This window comes from Anolis carolinensis, chromosome 2, assembly GCF_035594765.1.
Source record: "Anolis carolinensis isolate JA03-04 chromosome 2, rAnoCar3.1.pri, whole genome shotgun sequence".
Lineage (NCBI taxonomy): Eukaryota > Metazoa > Chordata > Lepidosauria > Squamata > Dactyloidae > Anolis > Anolis carolinensis.
Genome location: NC_085842.1, coordinates 6,786,166 through 6,803,749, shown reverse-complemented (window position 1 = coordinate 6,803,749; position 17,584 = coordinate 6,786,166). Strand labels below are relative to the sequence as shown.

Here is a 17,584-nt window from a genome sequence, read left to right as displayed (position 1 = left end):
GTGTAATATAATTTTTGCAGTCTTCAAGGTACAAATGAGATAGATTCTGGGTTGCTGTGAGTTTTCCAGGGTGTATGTCCATGTGCCAGAAGCATTATCTCCTGATGTTTTGTCCTCCCACATCTATGGCAGGCATGCTCAGAGGTTGCGAGGTCTTTTGGGAACTAAGCAAGCGAGGTTTATTTATCTGTGGAATAATAGCCAGGGTGGGAGAAAGAACTCCTGTCTGCTTGAGGCAAGTTTGAATGTTGCAGTTGGCCACTGTGATTAGCATTTAATGGCCTTGCAGTTTCCAAGCCTGGCTGCTTCCTGCCTTTGTTGGGAGGTGTTAGCTCCTGCCAGGAAGCAGCCAGGCTTGTTGTGAAAACAAGGATTGATCCTAAAGCTTTAGCAGAGTTTTATGTTCCCCATGATAATAATTCTTAGAATAATAGAATTAATGGAGTTGAAAGAGACCTCGTGGGCCATCCAGTTCAACCCAATTCAGCCAAGAAGCAGGAAAATCACATTTAGAGCACCCCCAACAGATGGCCATCCAGCCTCTGCTTAAAAGCTTCCAAAGAGCCTTCACCACACTCCTTGGAAGAGAGTTTATTTATTTATTTATTTACAGTATTTATATTCCGCCCTTCTCACCCCGAAGGGGACTCAGGGCGGATCACATTACACATATAAGGCAAACATTCAATACCTTAACATAGAACAAAGACAGAGACAAACGCAGGCTCCGAACAAAGACAGAGACAAACGCAGGCTCCGAGCTGGCCTCGAACTCATGACCTCTTGGTCAGAGTGATTTGTTGCAGCTGGCTGCTCATCAGCCTGTGCCACAGCCCGGGCCACAGAGTTCCACTGCTGAACAGCTCTCACAGTTAGGAAGTTCTTTCTCATGTTCAGGTGGAATCTCCTTTCCTGTAGTTTGGAGCCATTATTCCGCCTCCTAGTCTCCAGGACAGCAGAAAACAAGATTGCTCCCTCCTCCCTAGGACTTACTCTCACATATTTCTGCATGGCTATCATGTCTCCTCTTAGCCCTCTCTTCTCCAGGGTAAACATGCCCAGCTCTTTCAGCCGCTCCTCGTAGGGCTTGTTCTCCAGGCCTTCTTTCATTTTAGTTGCCCTCCTCTGGACACATTCCAGGTTGTTGACATCTCCTTTCAATTGTGGACACAGTATTCCAGATGTGGTCTGACCAGGGCGGAATAGAGGGGTAGCATAACTTTCCTGGATCTAGACACTAGACTAGATTTATGCAGGCCAGAATTCCATTGGCTTTTTTAGTTGCGGCATCACATTGTTGGCTCATGTTCCCCTTCCTCCACACAAGGACTCCAAGATCTTTTTCACATGTCCTGTTGTTGAGCCAGGCACCCCCCATTGTGTGTCTTTGCATTTCCTTTTTCTGCCTAAGTGGAGTATCTTGCATTTGTCCCTGTTGAGGTTCATTTTGTTAGTTTATCTATATTGGGTAAGAAAATTTGGGATGAGGATTGGACCTGTTAGGATCACAAACCATTGGTGATAGAATAATAGAGTTGGAGGGGACCACATGGGCCATCTAGTCCAACCCCCTGCCATGCAGGAGGCGCACAAAGTACTCCTCTAACAGATGGCCATCCAGCCTATGTTTAAAAGTCTCCAAGGAAGGAGCTTCTACCAAACTCTGAGGCAGAAAGTTCCACTGCTCAGCTTGTACAGCCAGGAATTTCTTCCCAGTGTTCAGCTGGAATCTCCTTTCCCATAATTAGAACCCATGTCTCTGAGTTCTAGTTTTCAGGGCAGCAGAACACAAGCCTACTACCTCTTCCTTATGACACCCTTTCACATATTTCTACATGGCTCTCACGTTTCCTTTCAGCCTTCTCTTCTGCAGAATAAACAGTCCCAGTTCTTTAAGACGCTCCTCATAGGGATTCATGATCTCCAGACCTTTGATCATTTGTACAGAATGCAAATTGTTAGGATCACAGTTTAATGAGGATAGAATGGATCACGGCCTGTTAGGATCGCAAATCCGATGAGGATAGCAGTCTGTTTCGTAAAGGACGATTGCTAGGCACGAAGATATGTTTGCTTCAATTAGATGTTCACAGCTGAGAAAGCTGCAAGCAGGCTTCTTCTGAAAGAATAACAAGACTGTTTACTGATAGTTTTGTGTATTCAAACATACGGGCACTTTCCTTTAGTCAAGGGTTGAAAACTTCACAAACGTTTCAGAGAGTTTGTATCATTTGACTTATAAACCTTGACAATTTCTCCATAAACAGTCATGCTTTATCTAGTTGCTTTTAACAAGAGTTTACTTCCTAAGAAAACACAAGCCTCAATGCTTTCGTAACTTCATAATACACTGCCTCTCCACTCGGAGTGCCTCTGGTGTTGCTGTAAGAAGGTGCATGTGGCAGGGCTCAGGCAACATTGTAATGCTGTGTTTCCCCGAAAATAAGACAGTGTCTTATTTTAATTTTTGCTCCCAAAGATGTACTAGATCTTGATAGTCAAGCAGTGCTTCTTGTAAGTCAGATCACAGTTCAGGGCTGTTGTTGTTGTTGTGTGTGTGTGTTAGGAGTAACTTGAGAAATTGCAAGTCACTTGTGGTGAGGTCTATTGGAAACTAGGCAAGTGGGGTTTATATATCTGTGGAATGATGTCCAGGGTGGGAGAAAAAACTCTTTGTCTGTTTGAGGAAAGTATGAATGTTGCAATTGGCCACCTTGATTAGCATTGAATGGCCTTTCAGCTTCAAAGTGTGGCTGCTTCCTGTCCTCGGGCCTCCTTTGTTGGGAGGTGTTAGCTCCTGCCAGAAAGCAGCCAGGCCATTCAATGTTAATCAAGGTGGCCAATCGCAACATTCACACTGGCCTCAAGCAGACAAGAGTTCTTTCTCCCATCCTAGACATTATTCCATAACTATATAAACCTCCCTTGCCCAGTTTCCAACAGACCTCACAACCTCTGAGGATGCCTGCCATAGATGTGAGCGAAATGTCGGGAGAGAATGCTTCAGGAACATGGCCAGCCAGCCCCCAAAAAAACTCACAGCACCCCAGTGATTCTGGCCATGAAAGCCTTCGATTAGATAGATACTCTATGTTTATTCTTAAGGTGAATTTGTATGTAAGTCAGAACAGGTACATGTTTAATGTACCTCCAGCCTAACTATCTATCGCTGTCTATATAAACTTTGGATAGCACAGGGAAGGGCAGACACACCTGTGGTGTTTGTTCTGCTGCCTGTTCCCTGTTCAGAAGATTTCACCTCACTTTCTGTCCCTGTGATAATTGGATTTTGGAAATGTTGGCTTCTTGTGGAACACAAGGACGGATGCTAAAGCTTCAGCAGACTCCTTTCCCCCATGATAATGGCTCTTCCATTAGTAAATTTTGTCAGAAATATTATAAATTAATTGGCTTTTTAAAATTACAAGAAATGTAATCCAAGCACTGAAAGTATTAAATAAGCTAGTGTTGCCCTGAGGAGAGTGAGTAGGCCGAAGCCTGTTAGAGTGAGTGGGCCAAAACTAGTGTCGTCCTGAGGGAGTGGGAGAAAGGCCTCTGTGTGAGTAGGTCTCGCTGTGAGTAGGCCTCGGTGTGAGAAGTTTCAATGAGAGAAGCCCCAGGTTGAAGCAAGGAAGTAGAAAGAACTTTATTTGTGTTATGGAAAGCTTGTTCTTGTACATAGTGCAACCATATTACATTGCTACAAAGAAAAGCCTCCAAAGGAAAGGATAACATTGGTCTGTGTGTTTTTGTTCTTTTTATCACTTTTGGCTATTGGTGCTGCTAATAAGTTACTCTGCTATATATATATATATTTTTTTTGGGGGGGGTCTGTTAATAAGCCCACTCACCCAACACATTTCCCTTTCTAGGGCTAGATTTCTCTCACTTTCTGCTCTCCTGCCCCATTCTTAACTATAAGTCATTTGTAAATCGGATTTTTGTAACTCGCGGACTGCTTGTACATGGTTTTCTGCATTTGCTGTCACTTATGCTGCTACCTTATATAGGACTGAAAATATATATTCTCTCTAGACATTGTGTAATCTGAAATCCTGTTTTTCTTATCTCAAATGAACCATGTCATGGCCCTTGGGCTGAAGCATACCATATAACTGTACTGGAGGACCTAGCAATGCCTTGAGAAGTGTCCTCAAAACATCTACAGAAATGAGTATTTAACCTTACTAGATTGTTTTTTTTTTCTTTTCTTTTTGCTATCTGACTTCCTGGAATTTCTGAACCCTCTGAGTGGATATACAGTAGAGTCTCACTTATCCAACACTCAGTTATCCAACATTCTGGATTAGCCAACGCATTTTTGTAGTCAATGTTTTCAATACATCGTGATATTTTGGTGCTAAATTCGTAAATACAGTAGTTACTACACAGCATTACTGCGTATTGAACTACTTTTTCTGTCAAATTTGTTGTATAACATGATGTTTTGGTGCTTAATTTGTAAAATCATAACCTAATTTGATGTTTAATAGGCTTTTTCTTAATGCTTCCTTATTATCCAACATATTCGCTTATCCAACGTTCTGCTGGCCCGTTTATGTTGGATAAGTGAGACTCTACTGTATGTTGTTACTGGTTTTTCTCCAAGACAATCTTTATAAAAAAAGAAGCTACAGCAGAACGTAGCACCAGCCAATACTAAATCTGTCTGGAAGAGGCAATAATGAAACTGAAAACAGATAGGCTATAATAAGTAAGCCAGCATGTTGTACTAGGTTGAATATTAGTCTATGACTATGGAAACCAGAACACAACATCAAGAAGGATCTAATATAGGCATGGGCAAACTTCGGCCTTCCAGGTGTTTTGGACTTTACAGACTTAGCCTTTGTGGGAGTTGAAGGGCAAGGTGTGCCCATGCCAGATCCAATAGTTAACCAAGGGTGCATCTAACCTGTAGCATTAATGCAGCTCAACAGCACTTTAACAGCCATGGCTCAATGCTATGGAATCCTGGGAGTTGTAGTTTGGCGCAGCAAAATCACACTTTGACCGTTCTTTGGAGGTTCTTGTCACACTACAACTCGCAAGATTCCACAGCATCAAGCCATGGCAGTTGAAGTGGTGTCGGAAAGCAGTAATTCTGCAAGTTTTAGGAAGGGGGTGAAGCCAGAGGCACTGATGTAACATTTCACTATTGAAATATTCCTTTTCCTTTATGTTCCAGGGGGCCTTGATAGGCATAAAAGAAATCACAAAGGAGAGAAACGGTATAAATGTGAGGATTGTGGAAAGGCCTTCACTGAGAATGCAAACCTTAAAGTGCACAGACGAATCCACACAGGAGAGAAACCATATAAATGCTTGGAGTGTGGAAAGAACTTCACTGTGAGAAGTCAACTTACTGAGCATACAAGAACCCACACAGGAGAGAAACCATATAAATGTGTGGAGTGTGGAAGGGGCTGCGCTACGAAATGGAAGCTTAATGTGCACAAAAGAATCCACACGGGAGAAAAACCATATAAATGCTTGGAGTGTGGAAAGAGCTTCTCTGTGAGTGCAAGCCTTAAAGTGCACAGAAGAACCCACACTGGAGAGAAACCATATAAATGCTTGGAATGTGGAAAGAGCTTCAGTGGGAGGACAAATTTTAAAGCGCATGAAAGGACTCACATGCAAGAGAAACCTTATAAATGCCTGGAGTGCGGAAAGAGTTTCCATTCAAAAGGATACCTTGCTAAGCATAATAGAATCCACACAGGAGAGAAGCCATTCAAATGTGTAGAGTGTGGAATGTCCTTCAGTTTTAGAGCAAGCCTTAATCTGCATAAAAGAACCCACACTGGAGAGAAACCATATAAATGCATGGAGTGTGGAAAGAGCTTCAGTATGAGAGGAAACCTTACTGAGCATAGAAGAACCCACTCAGGAAAGAAACCATATACATGCCTGGTTTGTGGAAAGAGCTTCCATGTTAAAGAATACCTTAATAAGCATAATAGAACCCACACAGGAGAGAAACCGTACAAATGTTTGGAGTGTGGAAAATGCTTCAGTGCGAAAGAAAGCCTTAATGTGCATACAAGAACCCACACGGGAGAGAAACCATATAAATGTGTGGAATGTGGAAAGAGCTTCCATGTGAGGGGGGGACTTACTGTGCATGAAAGGAGCCACATGAAAGAGAAACCATATAAATGCCTGGAGTGTGGAAAGAGTTTCAGTGTGAGGGGGAAACTGACTGTGCATGAAAAGATCCACATGAAAGAGAAACCATACAAATGCCTGGAGTGCGGAGGGAGCTTTTCCCGGAAAGCAGGCCTTGGCTCCCACCAAAGAATCCACATGAGGAAACAAACCTAAATGCTTAGAGTGTGGAAAGAACTTTGCCCAAAGACTTCCAGACACCATATGTAGTCTTGGAGTAAAGAAGATACCCTATGTACACAGAAATGTTTGTTAAAAACTCAACCCTGAAACCCTGAGTTCATTGAGCAATGTGAGTACTGTAGCTTAACTCTTATAAAAATGGAACCATTCCCCTTCTTTGATGGGATGGGTGAATGGCATGAGAGTTGTCCATCTCAGAAGAACTTAAAAGGAGCTTTGGGCCCTTCTACTTTCTTTGCCATGGCACTTCTTTTGGCTTTTTAGTATGTCTCGATGGTAGGGGGCACTTGTGCTTTTAGCTCTCCATGGAATGGCCCTCGACTTATCCATGGGTCGTATCAAAATCCATAACATTGGCCTCAAAAGCCGCCTTTCACATATACAAGTCGACTTATCCATGAGCATATGAGGGAAATATGGCAAAGAAGAAATAGCGCATTTCACTGCATAATAGTCACACTATTTCCCATGTAAAAAGGAGGTACGACTATTATGTGAAGTCAAAATCTGGTGGCTTTTGTGTGTGTTTTTTAAAAAAAAAAATTAAAGACCTTGAATTCTAAATTGGGAGGAAGGGGAGAGATGATCCAGAGAAAAACCCTACAAATGCTTGGAGTGCTACCAGAGCATAGTAGTCCACACCTTAGTCACATCCCGTTTAGACTACTGCAACGGTCTCTACGTAGGGCTGTTTGAAGATAGTTCGGAAACTTCAGAACTTCCAGAGATCAGCAGCCAGGCTACTAACTGGAGCACCGTTCAGGGAGAGAACCACTCCCCATGCTGCTGCAGCTCACTGGCTGCCGGTTGGCTTCCAGGCTAAATACAAAGGGCAGGTTCTTACCTTTAAAGCCCTAAACAGCTAGGGCCCAGATTAGTTGATGAACCGCATCTCCAACTATAGATCAACTCGGACACTGTGGTCATTGGAGGAGGCCCTGCTCTTGGTCCCACCCCCGTCCCTAGTGTGGATGGTGGGAACGAGAGAAAGGTCCTTCTCCTTGTCCCCCACCTCCCTTCCTTTGGACCTCCCTTTCAAAGAAGTTAAAGATGACCCCCTCCCTCCCTTCCCTCAAGAAATAGCTGAAGACTTACCTTTGCTCACTGGTTTACGAGGAGGAATAGATGATAATACTACCATTATACCTCGGATTAATAGCTGCTATCAGTATCTGTGCCATGTTAGCCCCACCTGCTCAATAGACATCTTGAGCAGTGATTCTATTTGCCCACAAGGAACTGAGAAAGCTTCTGTTCAATGTTTGATGTTTTGTTTTAGGTCTGATATAACAGGTTGTGTTTTTAATTTAATTTAAGTTGTTAATTTATAATTTGTTTTTATATGTTGGGTTGTCAATTTTTGTTAATTTTTTATAAATAATTTTATTAATAAAACAAAATTGTTTTATCCAATCTATAAAAGGAGAGGGGAAGGGGCCAAAGACATAAAAAATGGGAAAAGGCAAAATAAAAAACAAACAAAAAAAGGAAAGACTGTGGGGTATCTTGACTTCCATCTACTTCTTGGTATGGTCTTCTCAAAAACATTCATACGTGCAAAAAGAAAAATGATTCCCTTTCTTTTTTCATAACTTCTCCTTTCTCTCTGTAACTACTTGTAGGTAGCTATTTTCTTATAAATTCTTTCTAGTTTATGTTATTATTTTCATCTTGACTTGTTTCAAATAGTCCTTAATTGGTTGCCAGTTTTTTTTCAATTTTTGGTAGCCCTTGGTTTGTTAGTATCAGATAGTTTAATCTGTTCATATTCATAATATCCATTATTTTTACCAGCCAATCTTCAATCGAAGGTGTTTCCTTAAGTCTCCAATTCCTAGCATATCCTTGTCACAGTGACTAGGTAGTTGAATAAAATCTTGTTTCTCTCTCTCTAGGTCTAGCATTCCCAACAGAAAATACATGGGTTCCAATTTGAGATTTATTTCTAACATTTTCTGGATTTTTGCATGGTTCTCTCCAGTATTTTTTAGCAGTTTCACATGTCTACCATGAATGGAAGAAAATACGTGTCTGCTTTTCACATTTCCAACATTTATCGGATAGATTTTTATAGCATTTGGACAATTTTTGTGGCGTGATGTACCATTGGTACATCGTCTTGTACTAGTTTTTTCTTATCTTTATTAATGTATTCATTCATCTGTCTATGTTTATTAATGTATTCATTCATCTGTCTAATTAAATTTATCAGTCTAGCAAATGAGAAAAAAGAGGCGGATTTGCAAAAACAGAAAAACAGAAAATTTTGGGGATCATTTTGTTATAACTTTACTGATAAAAATTTGAGAAAAGTATAAAGAGAGATTGTATATGATAACACCGATATGGGTATCCTCACTTAAGGCAATCCAAAGAACAGAATTAGGGAGGCAAAACTGGCCCACTTATAGGGATATACTTATAAAAGACAAAAATACAGACTGAGAAAACAAGAAGAAATAAACCAAAAATTTAAAAATGTTTCCTGGTTTCAACATGGGTATACTGTTGTGTTTGAGCATTTTATGTTTGGAATTCGCCCTGAGTCCCTCCAGAGAGATAGGGCAGAATATAAATAAAGTTGTATTTTATTATTATTCAGGCAGAGTGGCCAGCTTTCTCACCACATGAGGATCCACACTGGGGAGAAACTGCTTGGAGTGTCGGGTTTTCCTCCATCTGGACTCTAGACCTGGCTTCCCATCTGAGGATCCGCACTGGGGAGAATCCGTAGAAATACCTGGAGTGTGGAAAGCGTTTCAGCGTTCAAACGCCTTCTGTTGCCATCAGAGAACCTACACGGGCCAAAAGCCATTCAAATGCTTAGGAAGTGACAAGAGCTGTAGGAATAGCTCAGAGCTTACTTTACATTGTGCAAGGTAATAATATTAATACTACTACTACTACTACTACTACTACTAATAATAATAATAATAATAACGATCTGTCAACTGCAAAAGGCCACCTTACTGGGATCTGCACGCATCATCCGAAAATACATCACACAGTCCTAGACACTTGGGAAATGTTCGACTTGTGATTTTGTGATATGAAATCCAGCATATCTATCTTGTTTGCTGTGTCAGACTATGTCGTTGTGTCCGTAATAATAATTTTATCTTCCCAAAGGGACTCGGGGCAGTTCCCAACACATATTACAAACATTCAGTGCCTACAAAGAACATATGAACACATTACATCAAAACAGAATACATCAAAGAATATACAAGCAACCGAACAATAAACGTGTGACCAAATAAAAATTAACCAAATGATAAATCTTAAATAATCCATAACGGACATATAATATAGATCAGCAGGATAAAACATTTTAAAAAGCAAAGACTTTAAGAGGTGGGATCATTCCAAAAGCTAACAGGCTGAAATCAATTCCAGTATCTGTATAGGATTTAACATATCTGGTGATGGTAAATATTGAGATGTATTAGTCTTCCTCCTATACGTATGCCAAAGTACATTAAATGTGTTTTTAGCAATTTTTAAAGGCAAAGAGAGAAAGGGCAGTTTTTAATTCTTTGGGGAGGGAGTTCCAGAGGCGGTGGAAGTGAGGAAAAAATCCTATATCTGTACAATCTATGTGAGTTTTCTATAGTGTGCATACATGTTTATAATCAGATAATAAAGATTTCTGAGCTTGATCCCTGCCCCTCTTGGCTGGTCGTTTCAGGGAGGAGATGCAATTAGATTTCAAATGCAACAAATTATTAATGCATCTCTCAGGGAGGGAAACATCCCATCCTGTTCAATAGAAGCAGTAGTCAGACCACTGCTGAAAAAGCCCTCCCTGGATCTGGACCTGAATAATTACAGACCAGTGTCTAGCCTCCCTTTTTTGGGCAAGGTGATTGGCCCTCCGACTCCAGGCACTCTTGGATGACATACACTTTGACCCATTTCAAACCACCTTCAGAGCAGGATACAGAGGTGGCCTTAGTGGATGATCTCTGTCTCGACACTGACAAGGGGTTTGTGTCCCTGTTGGGGCTCCTAGCTCTCTCAGCTGCATTCAGTACCATCAACCATGATATCCTTCTGAGGTCTGGGAAGTGTTGCAGCGGTTCTGGTCATACCTTTCGGGCAGATTCCAGATGGCGGGGCTTGGGGATGGCTGCCCATCAAAAAAGGAGCTGTTATGTGATGTCCCACAAGGGCTCATTGTATCCCCATAATAATAACCGGGTCAAAACAGAGGGGTGAAACCCAACACTAATAAAATAGGTAAAGGTAAAGGTTTCCCCTGACGTTAAGTCCAGTCATGTCTGACTCTGGGGGTTGGAGCTCATCTCTATTTATAAGCCAAAGAGCCGGTGTTGTCCATAGACACCTCCAAGGTCATGTGGCCGGCATGACTACATGGAGCGCCGTTACCTTCCCGCCAGAGTGGTACCTGGTGTCAGAGTGGCGTGACACCTATTGATCTACTCACATTGGCATGTTTTCGAACTGCTAGGTTGGCAGAAACTGGAGCAACAGCAGGTGCTCACTCCGTTCCTGGGATTTGAACCTTTCAGTCTGTAAAATACATACAGCAAAATACAAGATCACAACAATGAAATATAAGCCAACACCCACAAGGTAAAACTGGTTGGGTAGGCCTGCCAGAAGAGAAGGGTCGTCAGTTGCATCTTACATTCTGACAGCTGATCTAGCTGTTGTTTGTTTTGTTTACTTACAGTATTTACTTTATTTTTCATCCCACCATTTTCCCCATGGACGAACTTGGGGAACCTGCCGACTGGTTCCAATATATATGTATATATTGTATCACAAAGTACAAGAATTAAAATACAATTTCAAATTATTGCTGATTTGCCTTTGTATTGATGTTATTTCTAACAGGTGTAATATATTTGTAGTATTTTAATAGTAGTACTAGGCAGAATGTGGTCATGTAGTTTTCATATATACAGTGTGTGTGTGTGTATATATATATATGAGAATTTGTATATATACACGCACACACAGTAGAGCCCCTAGTGGTGCAGTGTGTTAAAGTGTTGATTTGCTGAACTTGTGGACCAAAAGGTTGCAGGTTCGAATACAGGGAGCGAATGAGCTCCCACTGTTAGCCCCAGCTTCTGCCAAGCTAGCAGTTAGAAAACATGTGAGTAGATTAACAGGTACCGCTCCGGCGGGAAGATAATGGCACTCCATGCAGTCATGCCGGCCACATGACCTGGGAGGTGTCTGCTGACAATGCCGGCTCTTCGGCTTAGAAATGGAGATGAGCACCAACCCTCAGAGTCAGACCCCACTGGACTTAATGTCAGGGGACACCCTTTACCTTTACTATAAATACACAGTAATGAGGGCTGTATATATGTATGTCTCTATGTGTATGTATACATTCAGTAATGAAGGCTGTATATATGTGTGTGTATACATACACATACATATAGCCCTCAGACATGTGAGTTTGTTCTATTATTGCTGGTCCTGAAAGGGTTAAAATGACAGAGTGCGCAGCCCTAGAGAGGAGGAGAGGGAATCCCCAACGTCACTTCCGGGGATGCCCCACTGAATCAGAAGGTGGAAAGAAGCCCGTTGGTAGAGGTTCTCCCATCACGTCCCGCTGATTGGTCAAAGAGGGACAGGGGGCGTGGCCAGCAAAGAGCAGGAAGGAGTTATTTTCCAAACGGGGGAAAGGAGAGCTGGTTGGAAGGAAGGTAACGTGTTGCTTGCAGTGTCGTTACTAGGAACTAGATACTTTTGTTTTTAGCCACCCTTTTAAATGCCCTGGCTGGGTGCTATGGAGTCCTGGGAGATGTAGTTAGGAGGCTCAAGACCTTGCAGGAACCACAACTCCCAGGACTCCATAGCACTCAGCCAGGGCATTGGAAGTGGTATCTGCGGATTGTGGCCTTGGGTGTATCTCTATGCTATAGAATGGGTGCAGCTTGACCCTGCCTTCAGTGCCAGAATATCATTTGTGTCATTTCCCACCAGGGAGAAGGTCCAGATTGAACAAGCTTTCACTGCAAGAATATGTTCAACTGTAACAAGTTGGCGATCAAAGACGAAGCAGAAGAAGACCTTGATGCGATCAAAGATGAACCAGGAGAAGACCTTGATGCGATCAAAGAGGAACCAGGAGAAGACCTTGATGCGATCAAAGATGAACCAGGAGAAGACCTTGATGCGATCAAAGAAGAACCAGGAGAAGACCTTGATGCGATCAAAGAAGAACCAGGAGAAGACCTTGATGCGATCAAAGATGAACCAGGAGAAGACCTTGATGCGATCAAAGAGGAACCAGGAGAAGACCTTAATGCGATCAAAGAAGAACCAGGAGAAGACCTTGATGTCACCCCGGCTGGGAGAAGCGATGGTGGACCCCGGGTCACTGCTGAGGGGAAGACCCTCCTGGAGGAGAGTCTTGGCCCTGATGGACAGCCAGGGCCATGCAAAATACAACCGGCAGGAGAGGCCAAGGAGGTTGGCTCGGACACGAAGCAGGGGCCACCCCTCCGGTGGGTGGTGAAGGAGGAGGGCAACGGAAACTCAATGCTGCATCCTCTTTCTCCCTCTTCCTCAGGTATCCCAAAATCTGTCATTTCCATCTCCCTTTCCCTAGGTGAAGGAGGGAGTATGATTGAATATGGTTTAGATTGGGGAGAAAATGTAGAATTTGAGGTTGCTGTGAGTTTTCCAGGCTGCATGGCCATGTTCCAGAAGCATTCCCTCCTGACTTTTCGCCTGCATCTATGACAGACGTCACCCTAAGGAGACTTAGAATAAGTAAGCCAGCATGTTGTACTGGTTTGAGCATTAGTCTATGACTATGGAAACCAGAACACAACATCAAGAAGGATCTAATATTGGCATGGGCAAACTTGGGCCTCCGGGTGTTTCGGATTTTACAGGCTTAGCAATTGTGGGAGTTGAAGGGCAAGGTTTGCCCATGCCTGAACCAATAGTTCACCAAGGGTGCATCTATCTTGTAGCATTAATGCAGTTCAACAGTATTTTAGCTGCCATGGCTCAGTGCTTGGAATCCTGGGAGTTGTAGTTCGTCTCAGCAAAATAACACTTTGGCAGTTCTTTTGAGGTTCTTGTAAAACTACAACTCCCACGATTCAACAGCATTGACCCATGGAAGTTGAAGTGGTGTCGAAGAGCAGTACTTCTGCAGGTGTTGAAGCCAGAGGCACTGATGTAACTTTTCACTATTGAAATATCCTTTTTCTTTATGTTCCAGGCAAAGATGGGTGCCTTGATATGCATAAAAGAAATCATATAGGAGAGAAACATTATAAATGTGAGGATTGTGGAAAGACCTTCACTGAGAAAGCAAACCTTAAAGTGCACAGAAGAATCCACACGGAAGAGAAACCATATAAATGTGTGGAATTTGGAAAGAGCTTTAGTGGGAGGACGAATTTTAAAGCGCATGAAAGGACTCACATGCAAGAGAAACCATATAAATGTCTGGAGTGCGGAAAGAGCTTCCATACGAAAGGGTACCTTGCTAAGCATAATAGAATCCACACAGGAGAGAAACCATTCAAATGTGTAGATTGTGGAATGTCCTTTAGTTTTAGAGCAAGCCTTAATCTGCATAAAAGAAACCACACCGGAGAGAAACCATATAAATGCACGGAGTGTGGAAAGAGCTTCAGTAAGAGAGGAAACCTTACTGAGCATACAAGAACCCACTCAGGAAAGAAACCATATACATGCCTGGTGTGTGGAAAAAGCTTCCATGTTAAAGACTATCTTAATAAGCATAAGAAAACCCACACAGGAGAGAAACCATACAAATGTGTAGAGTGTGGAATGTGCTTCAGTTTAAAAGGAACCCTTGATGTGCATACAAGAACCCACACGGGAGAGAAACCATATACATGTATGGAATGTGGAAAGAGCTTCTACGCGAGAGGGCGACTTACTGTGCATGAAAGGAGCCACATGAAAGAGAAACCATATAAATGCCTGGAGTGTGGAAGGAGCTTCACTGTGAGGAGGAAATTGACTGTGCATGAAAAGATCCACATGAAAGAGAAACCATACAAATGCCTGGAGTGCGGAGGGAGCTTTTCCCGGAAAGCAGACCTTGGCTCCCACCAAAGAATCCACATAAGGAAACAAACCTAAATGCTTTGAGCGCGGAAGGAACTTCACCCAAAGACCTCCAGGCACCATATGTAGTCTTGACGTAAAGAAAGATACCTTATGTACACAGAAATGTTTGTTAAAAACTCAACCCTGAAACTTTGAGTAGACTTATTCATTGAGCAATGTGAGTACTGCAGCTTAATTCTTATAAAAACGGAACCATTCCCCTTCTTTGAAGGGATGAGTGAATGGCATTAGACTTGTCCATCTCAGAAGAACCTTTTCTTTGCCATGGCATTGCTTTTGGCTTTTTTGTATGTCTCAATGGGGAAATGGTGGGGGTCACTGGCACTTTTTGCTCTCCATGGAATGGCCCTCGACTTATCCATGGGTCGTATCAAAATCCATAACGTTGGCCTCAAAAGCCGCCTTTGACTTATACAACAAGTCAACTTATCCATGAGCATATGTAGGAAATATGGCAAAGAAGAAATACTTTATTTCACTGCATAATAGTCACACTTTTTCCCATGGAAAAAGGGTGTGCGGCTATTACCCTGTTTCCCCTAAAATAAGACATCCTCAGAAAGTAAGACCTAGTAGAAGTTTTGCTGAATTGCTACTCCCCTGAAAGTAAGACCTAGCAAAGGTTTTGTTTGGAAGCATGTCTGCTGGACAGAACACCAAAGCATGCGGGATTGGTAAATGTACGTACCATAGAGTGTTGTACATGGAAATAATGGTAGTAACAAGAAATTATTGATAGGATTCACAGTTTGTCTGGTTCTGCTGGTTTGTGATGACAGCTACTGTACAGTATATAATAAATGTTCATTTTTTTGTTCAACAATAAATGTGAATTCTTCATGGAAAAATAAGACATCCCCTGAAAATAAGACCTAGAGCATCTTTGGGGGTAAAAATTAATATAAGACACTGTCTTATTTTTGGGGAAACACGGTATGTGAAGAAAAAACCTTGTGGTTTTTGTTTTTGTTTATAATAATAATAATAATAATAATAATAATAATAATAATAATAATAATAATAAAAACGCCTGAGCTCCAAATTGGGAGGAAGGGGAGAGATGATCCAGAGAGAAACCCTACAAATGCTTGGAGTGCTACCAGAGCATAGTAGTCCACACCTTAGTCACGTTTAGACTACTGCAACTCTCTCTACGTCGGGCTGCCTTTGAAGATAGTTCAGAAACTTCAAATGGTCCAGAGATCAGCAGCCAGGCTACTAACTGGAGTGCCGTTCAGGGAAAGAACCATTCTCCATGCTGTGGCAGCTCCATTGGCTGCCAGTCTGCTTCTGGTCTAAATATAAAGTGCGGCAAGACCACCCAACGGCGGATGTCTTCCACTGCATTGTTCATAGGCTATGACGAGAAACCGCTCACCCTGCAAATGTTCATCGGCATGGTAGATGAACGCAACCTGCACCCGCACGCTTTCTATCAGGTCCACTGTTTCACGGGGACGATGGCGGCCACCACCAGTTACGAATCCATCATCGGCGGCACAAAGTTCCTCGAGAAGCTCTCAGAGAACAACATGTCTGCAAACATTGACTGTGCTGGGATCTTGAAGCTGCGGAATTCGGACATTGAGCTGCGCAAGGGCAAGACGGACATCGTGCGCAAGAACACGTGGTCTTCTGGGTCCACATGCCGCAAGCGAATGGCAAGGTGGTCTCCATCCAGGTGGCCATCGAGTGCTCCCAGCGCTCAGCTCAGGAGCTCCCCCAAGTTGAAAACTACAGCCTCAGTGCCTGCTCCATCCATGGCGGTGAAGAAATGGCGATCACCGGAGCCAACTTCCTGCCCGACTCCAAGGTTGTCTTCATTGAGTGAAGCCCTGATATGCAGCCTATAATGTAACCATCCTGCTTGCCCTTGGCTCACTTTGGAGCCTATTTGATGAACCGCATCTCCAACTATAGATCAACTCGGACACTGTGGTCATTGGAGGAGGTCCTACTCTTGGTCCCACCTGAGAGAAAGGGCCTTCTCCGTGGCCGACTCCACCTCTGGAACTTCCTTCCTAAGAAGTTAAAGACGGCTCCCTCCCTCCCCACCTTCAAGAAACAGCTGAAGATGTACCATAGCTCACTGGCTTACGAGGAGGAGGAGGAATACATTATAATAATACCATTATACCTCGGATTAATAGCCGCCGTCATTATCCGTGCCCTGTTTGCCCCACCAGCTCAATAGACATTTTGAGCAATGATCAATCTATTTTCCCCCAAGGAACTGGAAAGGCTTCTGTTCGATGTTTTGTTTTATGTCTGATATAACAGGTTGTGTTTTTAATTTAATTTTAGTTGTTAGTTCATAATTTATTTTTATATATTTGGTTGTCAATTTTCATCATTATGGGTGTCCTTTAAAAAAATAATTTTTATTACTAACACAAAATTGTTTTATCCAATATATAAAAGGAGAGCGGAAGGGGCCAAAGACATAATACATGGGGGAAAAAAAAAACAGAAACAAACAACAAAAAAAGGAAAGACTGAGGTATCTTGACTTCCATCTACTTCTTGGTATGGTCTTCTCAAAAACAAATTCATAAATACAAAAAGGGAAATGATTCCCTTTTCGTCTTTTTTCATAACTTCCCCTTTCTCTCTGTAACTATTTGTGGGCAGCTATATTCTTAAAAATTCTTTCTAGTTTATGTTATTATTTTCATCTTGACTTGTTTCAAATGGTTCTTAATTGGTTGACAGTCTGTCTGAGTTTTTGGTAGTCCTTGGCTTGTTTGTATCAGATAGTTTAATCTCTTCATATTCATAATCTCCATTATTTTTACCAGCCAATCTTCGATGGAAGGTGTTTCCTTAAGTCTCCAAATCCTAGCATATACTATCCTTGCCGCGGTGACTAGGTAGTTGAATAAAACTACCTGGAAAGTGTGGAAAGTGCTTCAGTGATCGAAGAGCCTTCTGTAGCCATCAGAGAACCCATGCGGGCCAAAAGCCATTCATATGCTTAGGAAGTGGCAAGATCTGTAGGAATAGCACAGAGCTTCCTTTACATTGCGTAAGTCAAGGTTAAAATGATTGTATATCTGTACAGCCTATGTTAGCCTTTTATAGTGTGCATATATGTCTGTAATCAGATAATAAAGATTTCTGAGCTTGA

General features: G+C 42.3%; 2 protein-coding genes across 4 annotated transcripts in view; both read left to right on the top strand.

Annotated features, from left to right (window-relative positions):
• LOC134292306 (oocyte zinc finger protein XlCOF22-like) overlaps positions 1-8,951 on the top strand; it is a 13,088-nt gene extending 4,137 nt beyond the window's left edge. For both annotated transcript variants that reach the window (XM_062973010.1, XM_062973009.1), the window contains one exon: positions 5,189-8,951. In XM_062973010.1, coding sequence (XP_062829080.1) covers positions 5,189-6,327 — 1,139 coding nt within the window. In that variant the 3' untranslated portion in view covers positions 6,328-8,951. The remainder of the gene's footprint in view (positions 1-5,188) is intronic.
• On the top strand, positions 6,331-17,584 carry LOC100558793 (zinc finger protein OZF-like). Of its 2 annotated transcripts, XM_062973020.1 has the most exons (4): positions 6,331-6,463; positions 8,957-9,233; positions 12,322-12,910; positions 13,574-17,584. In XM_062973020.1, exons 3-4 carry the CDS (start codon positions 12,361-12,363, stop codon positions 14,467-14,469), a joined length of 1,446 nt encoding a protein of 481 aa, XP_062829090.1. In that variant the 5' UTR covers positions 6,331-6,463; positions 8,957-9,233; positions 12,322-12,360; the 3' UTR covers positions 14,470-17,584. The 2 variants fall into 2 exon arrangements, with proteins under 2 accessions (XP_062829090.1, XP_062829089.1); XM_062973019.1 differs by lacking the exons at positions 6,331-6,463; positions 8,957-9,233 and adding an exon at positions 11,891-12,041.